At 39.1% G+C, this 19,179-nt stretch overlaps 1 protein-coding gene across 1 annotated transcript; it reads right to left on the minus strand.

The window, feature by feature from the left end:
• Positions 1-5,498: 5,498 nt before the first annotated feature.
• On the minus strand, positions 5,499-18,862 carry LOC119915012 (anthrax toxin receptor 1-like). The gene is made up of 18 exons (XM_038734551.1): positions 18,477-18,862; positions 15,999-16,070; positions 15,840-15,911; positions 15,627-15,708; positions 15,471-15,504; positions 15,177-15,256; positions 14,741-14,809; positions 14,561-14,641; positions 14,351-14,411; positions 14,141-14,239; positions 12,128-12,197; positions 11,892-11,970; positions 11,100-11,195; positions 10,965-11,006; positions 10,784-10,876; positions 8,068-8,226; positions 7,206-7,286; positions 5,499-6,435 (listed from the first exon to the last, which is right to left on the minus strand). Exons 1-18 carry the CDS (start codon positions 18,680-18,682, stop codon positions 6,061-6,063), a joined length of 1,851 nt encoding a protein of 616 aa, XP_038590479.1. The 5' UTR covers positions 18,683-18,862; the 3' UTR covers positions 5,499-6,060.
• Between the last annotated feature and the right edge of the window lie 317 nt (positions 18,863-19,179).

The following is a 19,179-nucleotide window of genomic DNA, read 5'->3' on the forward strand; positions in this document are numbered from 1 at the left end:
CTGTGTTGCCTTTTAAAACAGTATTTGTATATGTCTATATTATCTGGCTATTAACACTGGCCATTAGGAAAGGTTGTGAGTGAAAATGTTACTTTCAACTGTATTTTATTAAAGGTTTGTAAACATAATGGCATCCTGGAGCTGATTTGATCAGTTAAAATGTCAGGATTTGTATACGTACATGGTAATAAGTCTGCGGCTTTCCTATAAATTAGTCCTAAGGCTGAGTGTGAACTGAGACACATTTTGCATTGTTGTCCTTTTGGAAATGAGATTTAATTGTGTTTTATATGGTCACCAGAAAACAGAAACTTGTGCCATAAAAATAGACACAGAAATACATTTGAGTGTCCCTAAAGGGCTTAACTCGCCCCACCTGTAGTTACCTATGCTCTTTTAACAGGAAGGTATAATTAAACATAATGTTAACTTTAGCTGTCTTTTCACTCCTTGTTGATGGACTTGGTAAAGTGTTAAGATGTGTAAATACCTTCCAGATCTCCATGGCATCATAGTTGGATTTTAATTTTATTGTCTGCCTCTTTTTTATCCGACTGCCTCTGCTTCTGGCTGGTTTCTGAGACACGCCTCCATGAGCTCACTGCCCACAGGACTGCAAGTCCGTCTGCGTGCGTCAGTGAAAGCATTTCCAAATGAGCAAATAACTGAAACTTCGTAAAGCACATGGAAAAGATATATTAGGATTTATTTTTGTAGATCGGAGAGGAAATAAGACTCAACTGGCTGGCTGCTCCTTGGCTTGTTGCATAATCCCTAACTCTGATATAATGTTACATTTCTGAGTCTATACACATCCTAACCTAAATGGAAAGTATTTACTCAGAACAATTAGAGGTACAAAAACGATTCTACTTTATTCATCCTTCTATTGATGCATCCACATTCTAGCTGTATGCACGTTTCCTGCAGCACAGCTCAGTTTCTCCAGTTTTCCCTTAAGTTTCTTGTGGTGCCCAAAGTTTCTTTATATGGAGACATCTGTGGATTTACCAGGTCTAACAACAACCTCAACTCCTCTTGTCAAAGATGCAAAGCCAATCACTCAAAATTGTAGCCATATTTTGGTTCTTTGTGTCCATGTCCTCATTATTTTGATCACTTCAAAATTAATCTTCTCTTTCTTTGTGTCCATGTCCTCATTATTTTGATCACTTCAAAATTAATCTTCTCTTTCTCCTCTAGTGACAGAGGATAGTTCCCCAAAATGTTTCTGAAAGCATTGCAGGCATAAAAGCAGGCAGAGTGCCATTACACTTTATAAAATCCCTTTTAAGCAAATACTTAACTTAAAGAGGTGGTATTATGCTCTTTTTCAGGTTCAAAATCTTAATTAGGGGTTGTACCAGAACAGGTTTACATGATTTAATTTTCAAAAAACACCATATTTTTCTCACATTGCTGCAGCTCCTCTTTTCACCCTATGTGTTGTGCGCTCCGCTCTTGAGCTACAGAGTGATACATCTTACTTGTAGAAAATCTTTGTTGGGTGTTACACATGCGCAGTTCCCAATCAGAAGCGGAGAAGGGCGGGTCGTAAAAAACAAGGTAGTGTGATCCAAATCAAAGCCGCTTCAGACTGCGACCTTAACCTAGCAGATGGTATAAGTTACTCTCAAGTCTACAACATCATTGTTCCACATCTTACTGTTAGGACTTAAAGTTGAACTGTAGCCGGTGTTCTGACGGTGTATGCTGCCTTGCCGACAAATGCTACCATAGCGCAAATCGATAGACTTGACTCTACTCGGCCCTGCTTCGTTTTCCATTGCAGACAGTACCCAGAGATAGTACGTAGCTTGTTGTCACACACAACTGCCGCGACGTAATGTTCAATGCGACACACACCAGCGATCCACACAGCTTTCTCTTTAAGTTAAAACGTTTCAACTTTCCTCAAAATGTAACAGATAAGCAGTATGAAAACCTTCCAGCTGTGTTTTCCTCTGCCGATGTTGCTGCAGCGGTCTGTGTGACGGCGGGAGCAGAGGGCTCTGTGAGCGGACGGCTGGCCGGCCTCACACGCTCCTCTCGCGTGTTGGCACAGGCTTCCACCGCAGCCACTTGTGGAGCTCCTCAACTCCGAAAATATTCAAGCATTTTTGTTCCGCCATCACTTCTCGTAAAGCTATCAATATTCGAAATCTACACAGCTGATTTCTCATCTCAAAACTTCTCAGAAGTGGATTTAATGATGAAATTCCATATGAAAACTGTAAAATATAAAACTTTCTGTTGACCTCTGTCTGGCGCAGGCAATGATGATGCAGTGAATAGTGAATATTCTCTCTGACCAATCAGCAGTCTGTCGTGTTTTCACGTTACATTTTAGTATCCCTCAGCTCGCTTGGAACCTTGATGGAGGTGAGGTGATATTAAAAAAAGTACCTGGAAGCAGGTACAGGTACAACATTTCTACAATGGAAAACCAAACAAAGGGGAGTTGAGCCAAAGGGCCTCCGCTCAGACTAGCTTGGTTTGAGGACGTGCCTGACCCTGCTAGCCGCTTGGCAAGCTTTATGACACGTTTTCATTGTGACGTCACAAGTAAAGGAAGTGAAGGGCTGGACTACAAACGAGCTGTTTTCAAGCGGTTCAGAGCAGAGCTTTCTGTGGGAGATGGGAACTCCCTTTGGGCTGGACTTTGGGCTTTTTCACTTTGCAAACATGTTACATGCACAAAAAAGATATATAACTCAATAAAGGAGAGGGAAAAAGCATAATACCACCTCTTTAAAGTGAATTTATACATCTTACTGTATTTCAATTACGTTTAACGAGCCCAGTTATCGGTGCGGTGCAGTGGTTAGCACTGTCACCTCACCGTGGGTTCAAACCCCGGTTGCCCTTTCTGTGTGGAGTTTGCATGTTCTCCCTGTGTCTATGTGTGGCCCTGCGATGGACTGGTGACCTGTCCAGGGTGTACTCTGCCTTTCGCCCAATGTCAGCTGGAATTGGCTCCAGCCCCCGGCGACCCTGTACGCAGGGTAAGCGGTTGACTATGGATGGTGCCCAGTTATAATCAGGGTCCTGCCTTGTACCCAGGCCTATAGTTTCATGGTCAAGACAAATAAGTTGTTTTTAAAGTGACAGGCACTGCACACCCACACAAGTGTTTTCAATTTGCTAATTAAAACCTCTGCTCAGGTTGAAGATGGGTGGAGCTACACAGAGAGTAACATGATGTCACCAAATCTTTTGCAGTAATAAAAGTCCTGGGCTGTGTCCAGAATCCCTCCTTATTTTACGACATTGCGTGCATTACATTTACTAACCTCCATTTTATTTGAGTCTGAATTCTGAGTTTCTGCACTGTATAGGCCCTCGTGATTTCCTGCAGCAGACATTTTTACTTGTCATAGAAGGAAAGGCACAGGTCCTACTAAATATATTAAGAAAGCCATAACAAGCAGCTAAGTTTGTCATTTATGAGAGGGAGGGTTGTCAAATATTTTTTTAATCACTGGGGGCGTAATACGGGAGGGACATACAGTTTTTAAATGATTGTACTTATTTTCTATACATTTTTTCCTTTCAAAATACTAAACTTCATTGGATCACCTGCCCCACAGTGCAGGATTCTCAAACACCTCATTTACATCTGGTACGCTGTCCAAATAATAAACGATCTGATCTTGCCTTTGTGTTTTCACCTGGTATTTTTAATGTGTTCTCGTTATCCACATTTATTTCTGAGCAAAACCCTTTAAGGTGAGTTTCGTGAGTTGTTGAGTTAGAGGAGACTTATATACAAGGTTGTTTAAAAATGTAATCAGTAATATAATCCACGTACCACAAAATAAAAGCAATGTAATCTGATTACTTCTAGTTACTTTTGGATTACTTCAATGCCAAATAGGCAAATGAAGAGAGAAGTATCAATGATGCGTTTTCTGCTCTGTGTATTTTTAGAGAAACAGAATAACAAAATCTCCTATTCCCAAGATCCATGTTGAAATGTTTTTTATTGATATGCTTTGCACTATGTCACCACTAACCCAAAATCTGGCCCATCAATGACAAAAAACGTCGTTTTGCAGGTATTCTTGATGATATTTAAGTTTGTCATTTGGAAAACCATTTTAAAATGTCAATGACTCATTCTGCACTTAATTTAGTGTCCAATGAAAAAAGACTTCTCAATATGAAGCTGCTGAAGCATAGTATTTCTCGGGTCGGGCCCCACTGATTACTGTAAAAAAAAAACAAAAAAAAAACATATCTTTTTTACAGATTTTGGTGACACTGGGTCATACTTGATGGAGAAATATTAGAAATATGGACAAAAGAGTTTCCTGATGGACAGATAGCTTTACATGTTGCTAATAAAACATTTTAAGTATCTGTTTTACTGCTGGGCTAACTTGTGTATTTTACTATTTTTACTTTTACTCATTTGGACTTTACGTGTATGCTTACTAGATTAATCACTGTGTTGTACTTCCTATGAGAACTTATGTTCTTGTTTCTTCCTGACTTATAACACAATGCAACTAATTAGTCGGCCTACATGCATGGTAAAGGCAGAAGCACACCTGTGGAGATGAACCATAGGTGTGTAGAGCCTTTGAAGTTGTGATTTAAAGTCTGTTATCACTAACCAGCATCTTTCTGAACATCTGTGATGGAGTTTTGTATAAAAAAACATCTATTGTGCTAATGTCTGTTTGTGATGATGAGGAATCATGATGAGTGGAGCAAACAAATTCAATAGAAAAAACTAAAAACTATTTTTTCACTGATCTATTGCTCATTGTATTGGTACGAAAACATCTAATCACAAGACTCAAAAACTGCAGTCTGCTATTCTGCCAGCTTAATCAGTCTCAGAGTGATTTCCAGAGGACACTTTTGTCAGTATTACATAACTTGATGTGTTTCAAGAGCTTCTTGCAGGGAGATTAAAGTCTCTAGTTTTTACCTTTGGGATTTATTTCCATGCTGATAATGTTTGACAGTAATGCTCAAGATAAAAAAAATTATATAACTTGCATTTTGTTATAGATTTGTTTTACCTATCCTGTTAGTAGCATTCATTGGTCTAGTCTCTCTGTAAGAGACTTTTGTGAGATGTGTATGGCATGTATAAATCTTCATCAGCTCTTCTGCCAGAGTAAGATGATAAGATTGATACCTTGATGTCTATATGCAGAAAAGGTTTTAAAAGATTTCCCTGCCAGCACCTCTAAAACTTTTAATGGGTTATAAAAATGAGACATTTCATTTTAATGGAATGTGACACGCAGCAACTATTTCTTTTCTGGCACAGCCACTTACTGATTAAACAAATCACCTGCTCTTGTTAACTATACAGACATGACAGTGGTATTGATCTTATCTAAATCAATCCAAGAAAGACAATAAGTGTATTTCACAAAATGTCAAATTTCACTTTAACTGCCCTTCTTACTATTACTATAACCAATAATATTTAAATGAAAACTGTCATCGTCCATGGAAATGAGACATCTGATGCAATATGATGTAAACATATATATTTCTGTGATTTAATGAATATTCATTCACAAAATATACAGACTTGCATGTATAAAACACATGACATGGTTGCTGAGCCACTGGAGTTTTTCATGTGCAAAGCAGTAAATGATTAGTTTTAGATCAAAAGATTTACATAAGGCAAAGGCTAAAATGCAAGTTTTTACCACTCCATGGAACATTGCAAAGCTTGACCAATTTGTCTGATTTGATATTAGGAAGAATGTTCTCAAAAAAGTCAATAAATTGCTTAGCTCCAGTAGCTTTTAATAACCAAAGCTGTGCGTGCTACACTAAATATTCACTTTCTAGACAAATAATAAAGCCACAGGTCATGGCACATCAAGCGTGAGCCAATTGTTGAGGAACACAGACTTAATTGTTTAAAGTTTTCACTGTGCAGGTGTTTAATCACCAGCATTATACACTTATTTCAGTTCTGTTTGGACTTAATTAAACAGGGGCACAGTGAGAAGGTCTTTTCAGGTCTACATCCTGAGCTTGGATCCTCCTCCTCAACTTTGTTTTAGTTCTTAATCGTCTTCATCATTGGTTCTCATGACTGGGGCGTGGAGGAGGGCGTGAAGGAGGAGGCGCTCTACATGGGGGTGGACCCAGAGGTGGGGGCGGCAGGGAGCCAGTTGGAGACGGGGGTGCAGAGACTGGGCTCATGTTAGCCGGGGGCAGGACTCTGTTTGGAGGTGGTGTGTACATGGGAGGAGCGGTGGAGGACGGGGGAGGAGTGGACGGAAGAGGGGGGAGCGTTGAAGTTGGCGAAGGGGGCAAATGGAAGAGGTGGCTGTCATCTGACAGTCGTCGCTGGTAGCTGTGGGGCAAAGTGTAGACGGGCGTAGAGGGATGGTTGTAGATGGGATAGCGAGGAGAAGGGTGTGTGCTTCGGGTGAAGGTTATGCACCTGCCCTGTAATACAGAAATACAAGTTGGCTCAGTGCACAAAAAGAAAGGTCATCGTGGAGACTTGCCTTGTTTACAAACTTAACTGCACAATGCAAGATGTAACGAAGTAAGTATGTAAGTTCATTTGTAAAGACAAGAAACTGCCGTGTATTCCATGAACATTTCCTATATCTGTGGCACAGCGAGCAGCAGGTTTGAAAGGGTCAATGAATGGAAAGAGGAAATTGCTCTGTTAGTGAGAGTCATGGAAGGAAACAGCATTCCTGCCAGCCCAGCCCTGCTGACGCTGGGAGCTGGAGGAGGCAGGCAGCTTCTACACCTAATGACTTCTGCAGACAAGAGCATTCTTCCAGAAAATACTGTAGTTGTTTTTACCTTTGTCTACTCACTATACCACTTGAGGGTTTCATTGAAGTCGTTTTTCCTTATGATTTTATGCAGCTTTGACTTTAAAAAAATATTTAGTTCATGGAATAACTCGAGTTAATATCATGCAGATAAGATTTCAGCTTTGATTCTCGGCTCCAAACTTCCCTTATCCCTCATTTCCAAAGGTCACGGATTTCAGCTCTGGAAAATTCTTAAAAGTCTGCCTGCCAAAAGTTGACATAGTTGGTTCACAATCTTATTAATTGCTTTGTTTTGAATTGGTGTGTGTTTATCTTGCAGCTGTAAAGAGCTGATGCTGTTTTTCATTGCTCCATAGTGGAATTGAAAGTTTATGCCTCGACTTACTATTATTCTCTTATCTCTGGCTTGTCAATCTGTCTTACCTTGTCTCCAGGATGAGGTCGCATCACGGACACTCGGTCATAACCTTTTCTCAGGAATACACACAAAGCATCCAACTTGCCCTGCAGAAAGTTGATTCCATTTGACAGTACAAAAAGAAAAAAACAGTATACCAGTGATCTCTGATAACAACCAGAATATTAACATAATGTGTATGCATTGGCCAGCAGTGCAGCAAAAACGATCCTTCAAAAAACTAACAACGAGTCAACTAACAAGCAGAGTTTGTCTGCTTATTTGTGCCAGACTGTATCTGCTTCAGATGCCTATCTTTGATTCTTGTATAGGAAGCTTTATGTGGTAGAGAGACAGGATAAACAAAGAATATATTTAGTCAGGAAAAACACCCGCTCAACAGATTCCATATTCAGGGGTTAGCTCAGTTCATGTCTGGTTCTTATTACCATCTATTCAGCTGACTAATATGTTAGGAAACACATTTTATTAACTATTTCCTGGTAATAACATCACTCCCAGAAACACTAAAAATATATAAAATATTTGAGCCATAGTAAGGAAGGTGGCTTTAATGTCAAAACTCATTTTAAAACATCTAGAACTGGTATCATACTATATAACATATGTTAACATTGTGATATCAACGTCATGAAACACATTTAATTAAACATTTGATTAGCATACTTTTCTATGACAACATCATCCATATCATGCATATGATAATTTAAAAACAATTTCTAAATAAGCAAAATATGAACAGACATCTGGTCACAAATTATAGAATAAAAATAACAGTAGCATGCACAAAAGTCCTGTGTGAATGTTTGAGTGAATTAATAAATTTTTTTTTAAATTATTATTATTTATGAAAAATGACTAGAGTACCTTGATGGGAGAGTACCACTTCTGGGGGCGGATAGATTTGTGAATGGTGTAGTAGGACCGTGGTGGATCAAACTCCTCTGCGGGCATCACAACTCGTGCGTTTTTAGCTTTTTCCAGTTTGGCTCCTTCTTCAGTTGAGCCTTTATCTCCCCATCGGACCTGAACAGATTAGAAACAGAGGCTTTTCAGCCCTGTGCTGCAATCAGTGACAAGATAGAGACATTTTAGGTTAAAACTGGTTAAAATAGGAATATGGCTGATAAATCAACCATTATATTTGTTTAAATTTGCCACAGAAGCTGAGAGCAGAAGTGTTATTTTTAGCCATGTTAGCAGTGTGGCTCTAGTAATGTTGGTTGGCTGGTCAACCACTTTGGTCGGCCTACGTATATTCACGGTGCCTGGGATGGATTTTAACAACTTTGGTGGGCCTTTTCCTCTAGCAACAATTAACTGAAACTAATGACATCAGCTTCAGTAGTACTTTGTGTTAAGTGCCAATTAGCAAATGTTAGCAAGCTAACACACAAGACTAAAATGATAAACATGGTAAACATTATACCTGCTAAACATCAGCATGTTAGCATTATCATTGTGAGCATGTAGCATTTAGCTTAAAGCACAGCTGGGCCGTTGGTGTCTAGCATAGCTGTAGACTCTTAATCTTGTGTTAAATGACTGTGTAGGCCTAAATGATGTTAACATTTGCAACAACTTGCTGCTTTACATAAAAAACAATACCTTTTCCTTGCGTATCCAGCTATTTGTAGCATGTCTAGGTGAAGTTTTATTAACCAGTCCTCTGAAATCAGAGTTGGATCACTCGCCTCAAAGTTGAATTGCATCAATATATGTTCCAAAGTTTAGTATTTTTTCTAAACTTCTGAGAAAACATTACTTTTTTACTTTACTAAAACCTCAAAATTCAGCAATAGACCCACTGCCACAGGTAGTTTGCCTTCTCAAAGGAAACTGAAAGATTTTTTCTCAAGTTATTTTCCCCCCAACATAATTACCTTGATGCTTAGAGAGCCACTAAAAAAGCCAAAGCAAATGTCAAGAACAATCCATCACATCAAGAGTGAAACCAGTACCATCAAAGCAACATTGGAAGTTCATTACTCAGATTTAGTCCTCAGCAGCTGCCACATGCAGGCCACAAAGATTTTAACTTGGCAGAGAAAGCACTTAAATTGAGTTGTGCATATTTTCCATTGCTCTGTTTGGAAGCGGTGCAAGGCGCTTCAAGGCTTCAGGTTCACAGCACAGACTCCTTATACTGCACTACCAGTCTGTAAAGCACTTCACACTGAGTGGGTGACTTCTGTCTCCTTGACCTTCTTCCTCTTCCTCAGCAGACACATGTGGTCCCTCTTGATCTGTGGACACTTCAGTCTTGTTTCTCTTGTTCACCTCTTATCCAGCTGACGGCTGCTCTCAGGTATCATGTAGCACAGGGCTCAGATGTCTGACTGCCTCTTCTTATTCCATAAGAAATCTCTTGACATCATGACTCTGAACTTTTCTTTCCACTGCACCTTTTCCTTCTTTTCCACACAGAAACTGAAAGGATTATTTCCTTTTACCATCTCAAGTTTCAAAGTCCAAGCCTTCACACAAGACTTCACTGACTTAATTTATCCTGAGCAGACTGTCAAAAACCAAAGACACAGGTATGTTGTGAAACAACCACAAACGATTAATGCAATCTTGCATGATTCGGCTGTTAACAGAGTACACATCTCAGCCTCGGGGGCTCAGACTCTTTGCTTCTAACCAAGCATTTGGTAGATCTGTCGTTCTTGCAGTTTACTGGCCAGATGGCCTCATCTTAACTCTCACTGCCTCTTCAAACTAGCCACAACAAAAAAGTGACTTGGTCTCTTCCAGCATGGACTTGCATACTCATCTCTTTTAAGGAATGAGTCTCTTCCTGTTTCCCTTTGTATTCCATCTGTATTTGTGTTTGATCTCACTCCCCTCTTTTAACATTTCCAGACTGGCTGAGCGCTACATTCAAGGTCGCCACATGTTTCATATGAACCTGAAGCCGGTTGAGAGATACAGATATACAGTAGATTTAATTTGCTAATCAGACAATGACTGGATTAGCCCGAATATCTGTTATCTGGATATCTGCTGGCTACACCAGAAGCTCATTGGCTATTGCCCCCAGAGGCCAAATCATTGTCAGACAATAGCCAGTGGGTTCTGAGATTGGTGTTAAAGTATCTGGAAAATAGTGCTCTTCATCAGTGTGCAACTGGATGATGTCACATTTCTTGGCTTGTTTATGTTGTTTTTGTTTCATTAATTGTTATCCTGCCCTCCTGGTCAGGTCTCTCTTGAAAAAGAGAGTTTAATCTCAATGATAGGCTACTTTGGTTCAATAAAGAAAAATGAAATGAATCACACTTGTGGCATATTCTTTGGTTGTGGCTATTCATCTTCCAGCCCTTATAGATTCATTTATACTTTATACTATAATCCTGAGTATGATGAATAATTTGTTGTAGCCATTTTATGAAAGCAATAACTCACTTTGTTACTGTTCATTTGCCATTAATTTACAGGTACACATTATAACTGTGTAAAGTCAGAACATTTTGCATATTGATCACTAACTTTCAGTGCGTCTGCATGTATTTGTAAAATGTAAATGTATTAATGAATACATAATCTGTTAGCTATGTGGGTTTCTGATCTCTTTCTATACCTCCATTCTCTTGATGCCTCCTACTCCACGTCCTCCGTAGTATGAGGCATCCACGGTGGGCCACCTCTTCTTGGGAAAACCATCCTCATCATCCTAAAGATGATTAATGGCATTAATACAGCTGCCACGAATTTTATAGCATTTTGTCATTACAAGGTGAAGAAAAAATAAAACCACTTACTGAGATGTCCTCTATGACTGGAGGAGGTGGCTCATGAATGACCTGCAAACGCGAAAAAGAAATCTGTAAGCCAACACAAACACATTTGCCGACGTGTGTTCTTCACTCTGAGAGGATCCAAGATGGTCGTCGTACCACGGTGCAGCAGAGAGGCCAGAACCACCAGAGCAGAGTGATGGTGAGCAGGAGCAGCAGGATGAGCAGAGCTATGGCCACAAAGGTCCCATCAGACTAGAGGGGAAAATAGATACAGGGACATAACCAGGGTGTGTTGCAATCACTGATTTCTATGATGTGGTCATACTGAGAGATGCTTTGCTGGTTAAAATGACAGACACCTCCTGAAGGAGAAGACATAGAAGTAACTACAGCACAGTGTCCAGACCTCACCACACCTGTACACAACCTTACTGAACCTTGTAAAAACATTATGTTTTGTTTTTGTTCATGTTTAAATGCTAAAGACGTTTCTTACTAAGTGATATTTTATGTGTGTGTTTAGGATCACATCTTCGAGACTGCCTCTTTCATGTCTTAGCAGGGTGGGAAACAGTTGCAAAGAGCATTATGGATTACTTTCTTATTTTATAAGTCAAGGCCACTAAGGAAATGCAGCAAACTAAGGCAGAGAGTCAACATGGTGCAACTGCAGACATGTGTGACAGGAGCCTTGGAAGTTTCTTGAAAGATAAACTGAAAGGAACAGCTGATGAACGCAATATCAAAAGAGTCCTTGATGACAAGTGTTTCTGTGATACTTCTTATTCTAAATGGCCAGCTGTGCAATAATATATAATTTGCACTGTGCTAGAAGTAGGAAAGATTCCGCATCCAAAATCAAAGACTGAAGTTCTTTGAATACTGAAAGCCTTAAGCTAGTGTGTAAGCAGAAATTTGTAATACCATGTTGTTTTACGTCGGACTTACACAAGTGACTGCAGTAATCGTGACAGAGCTTGATATAAAGCTTAGGCCATTATTCATGCTGACGTGGAGAGTGGCAGATCTGTAGAAACAGCAGGAGAGTAAATGATAGCAATGATAATTAGCTTTATTTTGACATGAAGCTACAATAGTAGTATTTTAGTGAAAAGTTTGTGTTTTGATCTCTTCAGTCTAATATGAGACAGACATTCTTGTCTGTGAACAGAGTAGTCACTTACGTTCCCTTTTTTTCCAGAACAGGAGCTGGGCACAAAAGGTAGGTATCTTTCACCACCAACGGCCTTTTCACTGTGGAAACAGAACTAACATCATCATATTCACGGGCGAAAGAGAAAGTAGTGAAAGTGATGCAAAGGAAAAGTTTTCTGCGGTCCTGAAACTTCAGGAGCTTCAAGCCTCAAAATATTATTTTTGTTATTAAATTCCTGGACTTCCTCTCCTTATGGAAAATGAAGCAAACGAGGGAGGGTTGTGGTTTATTTACCCTGGCTGACTGAGCGTCTAGTGTGTGCAAAGACAGTGCTAGTCCACGATGAGATCCACATTCCACTCTGGACATCTGAGAAGTGTTGAGCGTTATACCAGAGGAAGATGGTGCTGATGTTTTTTGGGGAGGACAGGGATTTAAATCATTGTGAGCCACAAAGAGCTTCTCTCCCCCACCCATCCCCATCTGTATGGCCAAAACAAACTTGGCACGATTATGTAAACGTCTGAGTGAAATCCCAAAAACTGCTGTTATTTTTGGCCTATTAATAAATAGATGACGTTTCTGTGATTCACACACCTACAGTTGTTGCTGTTTTCTGTCGAATCACTTCACAATTTAATGTGGATGTGAGAGGATGAGGGGTTACATAGTTTTCTGCTTAACTAATTTACACACATATTTTTATTATTCTATTGGGATAAACACAATTGTCCCACTATGTATGTAAAATGGCCTACCTTAAGAACTCTGTGATATAATACAACTTTCACAAGTTCTGCCTCCCTCTGTGCTTTTGCTGCATGTTCACCTTTAATAAACCATTTTTCCTTTGGGCAGTCTTTATGCTAAGATAAGCTAACCTGTAGCTTCATATAAGACATGAGATTTTATCGATCTTCTCATCTAACTCTTGGCAAGAAAGTGAATAAGCTTGTGGCCCAAAAGGATGAACTGTTCCATTAAGGACATTTTCCCCCTTAAGATCTATGATTGACTTACATAAGTTTTCACAGTCTAACCAACTCATAGGCTTTTGCAACAAATTTGGTTCCTCATCCAAGTCTACACACTGCAAAAACTAAAATCTAAGTAAGATTAATTATCTTAATTAAAGGCAAAATATACTTGTTTTTTGTCTGACAAGATATTTTTTCTTACCAGATGGCTTTTCTGTTAGAGAATTTCACTTGTTTTAAGTTTTTATGTCCTTAAGTAGCAAGTCAAATATTCTTGTTCTGTTGGCAGATAATGTTGCTTATTTTAAGTAATATTTCCTTTTTCCCAAAATTTCCCTTTTTCCTTCTTTTTCCCCTTATTTTTGAGAGCTCACTTTTTGCAGTGCACAGGTTTGCCAATGGTTGGGTTTAGACTGATTATATAGTACATCCCAATACAATTGTTTAGCTGCATAGGTGCATCAATGTGCTGTTTTTTGTGACCTTTTGAGGGCAGAACTCCACAACAAGCTATCACATTTGACATATTATGGCCATGGAAAGTTATATGGAGAACATGTTAGCAAACATTTGCTTATTTACAGATCCAGCAGACACAAAGCAGCATTAGCTTTGACCTGAAGTCATGCGTCAGAGAATCTGATGAATGTAAGTCCAATATTCTCTCTCCAGTTTCCAGCTCTTTAGCTGCTAAATGCTGCACAATGTTCACCATCTATTCGCTAACTGTGTCTGTCTGCTGTTTGCTGGGCAGGAAGCACTGTGATCCGCAAAACCAAAACAATGAGCTGAAAGATGCAAAAATGCTTGGTAGAGATGGACTGTAGCGTTAGGCAAAAATGATGTGGGTTTGTCACTATGTGACTCCTTTCACATTAAAGATCTAACCCATTGTTTATATAAAAATATGGATTCATGCAGCTTAAAAGCCACAAAAAAAGACCCCCAAAATACATCTTAAAGCAGATAGAATATTTTCATTTTAGTGTATTGCTGTTGTCTGGAAAAGTAAAAAAAAGTCAAAACTAAAGTTTGTGAATGAAAACTTTGGAGCATATACTTACTCAAAGTAACGGTGTCATTGATGCGAAAGCTGCAAAGAACTTTCTGTACGTCTCGGGCATGAAGGAAACCGTTTCCCTTGACTACCACCTGGAAGGATTCTGAAGTGGGATTAAATTAATTTTATGTGTAATGTGTATTTTTCAAGAAGCGTAGGTAGAGTCATCAATATAATAGTATATACAGTACATTGTTCTGTTCCTTCCCTTTACCTCCTTCACAGATGCTGGAAGGCTCTACAGCCAGGATCTCAATGCATGATCTCTTCAGGATCTGAAAGGGAAATAAATATTATAAAAGCTGAACTGAAAGTACAGTAGATAAAACAAAGTACAGTAGATCTACAAAACAAAGATGAGGTGTTTAATTAGAACTATGCACTTTTCTGTGTTATTAAAATTTCATTCTTGTGTCTTTCGTACCGAGTCAATGACCCCTTGCAGCGCCTGAAATCCATCATTCACAGGGAACACATGGTCCTTACTGTCAGCTATTGTTGAAAGCTGCCAAGAAATATGACTGAATGAATAACTGATTATATGCCTTATTGTTTGGATGATTGGTTAATTCATCCACTGGTTAACTAATGGTTATTGATTTACCTGAGTTTCATTGAAGTCTTTTACTCCTACACAGTACACAGTGGCGCCCAACTGCCGTGCTCTGCTGGCCTGATTAAAAAACACAAAAACAAACAAATAAGCTGTAGTAAAATGGTGAATGCTCACTAAATCACAATGGGGAGACTGCTCTTTATGGGGCGAAACTTAAAAGCTTTTTCCATTTGTGCCATGCCCCCATCAGGGATGTAGCTGTAACATCTTCCCGTTATATCCGTGTTGCTTGAAAATTCAATACAGATTTACACTTCAAGTTATTTTCAAGTAGCATAGTGAAGGGAAAAATAAGTTATATGATGCATTATTACATTTGGGAAAGGAGTATGTTCAAGAACATATTAACTCAATAGTGTTTTGATATAATGTTTGAATTAACACCCTTCATTTCATTGTAAACCCTGACTGGTTTTCATTTCACCTCTCTCTGTGCCAGGTCAAACTGATTTTCTCTCAGTTCGCCGTCCGTCAGGGCTATGATAACACTTGCTGTCCGGTAACCTGAAAGTCAGAGCCAGATCAGAGACAAAATCCATTTATGTATTTGCCAAATTGAGAATCAACGCAAGCCATTTAGAAAAAGCAGCAGTCTTTTTGCTGTCATTTCTTTCTTCATATGATGATTCTCCCACGTTTGAATTGACTTCTGACGAATGGATAAACACCATTAGTAAAAGGAATGATTAAGTGTTGAAAAGGAAAATGTTCTACTCACCATCTCCAGTCCCGTAGTATATTTGCTCGCTGGCCTGAGGGAGAAGATTTGAGGCGTCAGTGGCTGTAAATTTAAACGAGCCTCATTTAAAAAAGCTAGATGCCATACTGTTGGGTAAGCAGGATCAGTTTCACATTGACTTAACAGATGGCTTACTCTTTGAAAACCCCTGTGCATGAAGGTGTCTCCACCTGGCTGCACCATGCTCAGCTCCTCCAGGCCGGCCCGAATCTGCTCTCTGATCATTGACGTATTCCAGAGAATAAAAACGTATATTAATAGAAATAACATGAGATAGCAAAGAGGATTAGAGTCAACTCAGTATATAAGACAATAAAACAGACATGCAAATAAAATCTTTAAGACAACCTGTCTTCTGTTAGTGCCATGAGAGTCCGTCCTTCTGTTGAAAATACAATAAAAGACATCCGCAGCTGAGGACTGAAAAAAAAGAAGACGCGACTGTCATGTTTTATATTCTCTCTCATTTTCTCTTTAAACCTGATGTTTCTGCGTGGACCTACCTACCTGATAAACTTGTGAGCCAGGTGGTCAACAAAGTAATATATCTCATTCCAGTAATGTTGCACACTGCCAGACCTGAGAAGAGGTTTCAAGGAAGACCAATTTACTATTTTGATGTTTCAATGGAAATGTAATCCTATATTATATTATTATCTTATATATAGCAGTCCTAAATGCCATCCATTTTTGAGCTGTCATTTTATACTGAGTTTAATTTCATGACTCCTATGGAGAAGTTGATCATGCAAACAATGAGTCTAAAACTGCACTTTGAATCTAGTCTATACTGTAGCATTTAAAATTGTAATTCCATGTAGTATTAGGACTTGCAAGTGATGGATTGAAATCATAAATAAAAAGGTGGAATGCCTCTTAAAAGCTAAGATTGGCTTTTGAGATTGTGTTGTGATCTGACCTAAGATTGCACCATTCTTGCACAGCATTTACGTTCAAATGTAATATAGGGCTGAAACTAATGATCATTTTCATTATTGATTAATCTATCAAATTGTTTTGGTCTATAAAATACCAGAAAATAGAGCATATGCCTCTCGCACCATGTTTGGGCAAAACAACAGATCAGAACCTCAAGGTATTGAGTTTACTATCATTTAGGAACAGCAGGACCTGACATAAAGTTGAGCTCATGGCAGATTAATCAATTATCAGAATTGTTGCCTATTAACTTACTGTTGATAAATTAAAATATTTGAGTTTGGTCAAAAGTAGGCCTACTGCACATTTTGCATAGGGTTACAAACAATGTACAATATTGCATTAAAAATGTTTAAATTGCCAAACTGGTTTCCCTTGTGGTTTACAGTTGTTGATGTGCAAATCTTAAGATAATAAATTCTAAAGGTTTATTATGCTGTTGTCTATATGCCATGAACTAACAAAGCATTTTATATGCAATGTATATACGCCCTGTATGAGCCCATCTATGTATACCTCATAGTTAAACACAGGAGCCAGGGAGTTTTAGCCTTTTTATTTCCTTCTGCATGCTGATGCTTAATATTTCCACTTTTTCTCATGTGGCTTCACTGCCCGCTTTTTCAATGCCAAACAGAAACTGAAGTGCCACGTCATTTTCTCAGATGAGCTCAGCTTTCTGTCACGTCCTGATTTTGAAAACAGGTGGGGACGAAACAAAACAATCAAAATAAAAATGCAGCTTTTGTAGCAGTAGTCAGCAATTAAAAAAGAAAAAATTAAAAGCCTCTTCTCACGCTGCACTGCCTCTCTTTGTCTTCTGCCTGCCTCATGTTTTCATTTACCCTGTGATGTGAGTCCCAGTGCACACACAGCCAAAAATTCTGGATCTTTGGAACATCTGGCTCTAATGGAGAAAGGGTTCTGCAGACTAAAGTGGAGAGCGAGCTGAACTTGGGACTGTAGATGTGGACTCCTGTCAGTGGCAACAGTTTGACAATCCTTGTTGTGCACTTTATCATTGAAGTGAACGCATAAGCACTTTGCAAAGGATTCATCATTGTGTAAACGCTCTATCTGGCGTAATCTGGTGTAATCTGGCCTGCAAAAGAACAACACATGACTTGACATGACCAGTTCAGGAGCTTCACTTTAGACAGTTTAATGGGATGTATAATTTAACCTTTATGTCAGTGTTCACAGGGCAGTCTCTAGAAATCTGAATCAAATCTGTGTTTGGTAAATATAACGATGCAGTATTGCAAATAGAGCTGAAGCAATTAGTTGAAAAATTGACTTTTTTTGACAATTAATTAAATTATTTAAGCCATTTTCAAACAAAAGTGCCAAGCAATCTCTAGTTCCAGCTACTCCACTGTGTGGATTTGCTGCTTTTTCTCTGTTTTATGTTGCTGTAAACTGGAGATCTTTGGTTTTGAACTGTTGATCGGACAAAACAAGATATTTGGAGATGTCACCTTGCACTACGATGTGCATTGAGAGACATTTTATAGACCAAAGCACGCATCAATCAATCCATAATGTTGCAGCCATATTTTTTTTTTATGGGGCAGCATGACAATGAATTGCAATGCTATTAATTGGTTTTCTCCTCAGTTTCAACAATTGGAAAATGTTGTGATAGACACACACCGCACTCTTTACCACAACACTTTCACGCTCACATATTTTTAGCAAACATCTCTTAGCATGTATCCTCAGAGACATTTGTAACATTTCAAATCACACATACGTCATATCCATGTGTGCTTTGCGTTGGCAGTTATGACTCCAAGTCAATCACATGATTTTTTTGTCTCCACAGAGCCCGAAACTGTTTCGATTTTAATTTTAGAAGAGATAAACACCATAGAGACAAATCAGTTTATTGTACAGAAGCACATATTTTCCATCCAGGTGGTAGCCCTATGCCATCTTGAATGATGTTTCCACCTGAGTCTTCAAACCAATCCAAGTTGAGTCATGCACAGAAAGAATAATAAAAGCCCTCTTCTGTGATCTAAAAGTAAAAGTAGGAGCACTCACTTGTCCAAAACAAAGTAGAGGTCAAATCCTCCATAGCAGGACGACCCTGCCTCCCTCCTGTCATGGACCTGTCCTGCGCTGCCAGCCACCAGGACCACCACCAGCATTCCCAGTTCTACACCGAGCAGGACCTGCCTGCACCAGCACTGGGACATCACCCCAAGTTTAAGAGAAAGCAGCAGCTCGACCAGAGAGTAGGTAAACATAAATACTCTCCAAATCAAGATTTTCGTCCACTTTCCCTCTCACAACACACTGATGATGTCAGCCATGCTGTGCAGAGCGATCTCCAAGGCATTAAAAACGCTTGTCTTTGGATCAGTTTCCCATCTCCTCAGCAGCAGATGTGCGCTGGCAAAGGAGGAGTGAAGTGGTGGGACTCCTCTCCCTCTCTCTCCACAATCATTTTAGCACACAATGCCATGACTTCACATGAATGAGAAAAAAGTCTTAGCAAGTGGTTTACTGTTTCTATTTGTTCTAGCTGATTCTTTTGTTTGTTTGTTTTTCTTTCACTTTTCTTGCAGGTATAGGTTTAGGTCTCAATTCTACACCTTACCCATCAGTGCCACATAGTGGTAAACATAATGCACCACTGGAAAATTAAATGGTCATTCAGTTTATCTGCATGACAACTGACTTAAGAACTTTACCTCAATGGAAATTGTAATAATGACAGTTCAAGATTTCCTTCTAATGTCAG

The sequence above is a fragment of the Micropterus salmoides genome, unplaced genomic scaffold (assembly GCF_014851395.1).
Source record: "Micropterus salmoides isolate LMB-PRFRI ecotype aquatic unplaced genomic scaffold, ASM1485139v1 Ms_hic_scaffold_20, whole genome shotgun sequence".
Taxonomy (NCBI): Eukaryota; Metazoa; Chordata; class Actinopteri; order Centrarchiformes; family Centrarchidae; genus Micropterus; species Micropterus salmoides.

What these genes read in the sequence shown, in the direction of transcription:
- LOC119915012 (XM_038734551.1), bottom strand. Translation starts at nt 18,682, where the DNA reads ATGTTTACCTACTCTCTGGTCGAGCTGCTGCTTTCTCTTAAACTTGGG. An exon ending in ATACTACGGGACTGGAGATG is followed by an intron (nt 15,257 to 15,470) that starts GTGAGTAGAACA and finishes TCTGACTTTCAG; the next exon opens with GTTACCGGACAGCAAGTGTT. An exon ending in GTTCTGGAAAAAAAGGGAAC is followed by an intron (nt 11,971 to 12,127) that starts GTAAGTGACTAC and finishes CTGTTTCTACAG; the next exon opens with ATCTGCCACTCTCCACGTCA.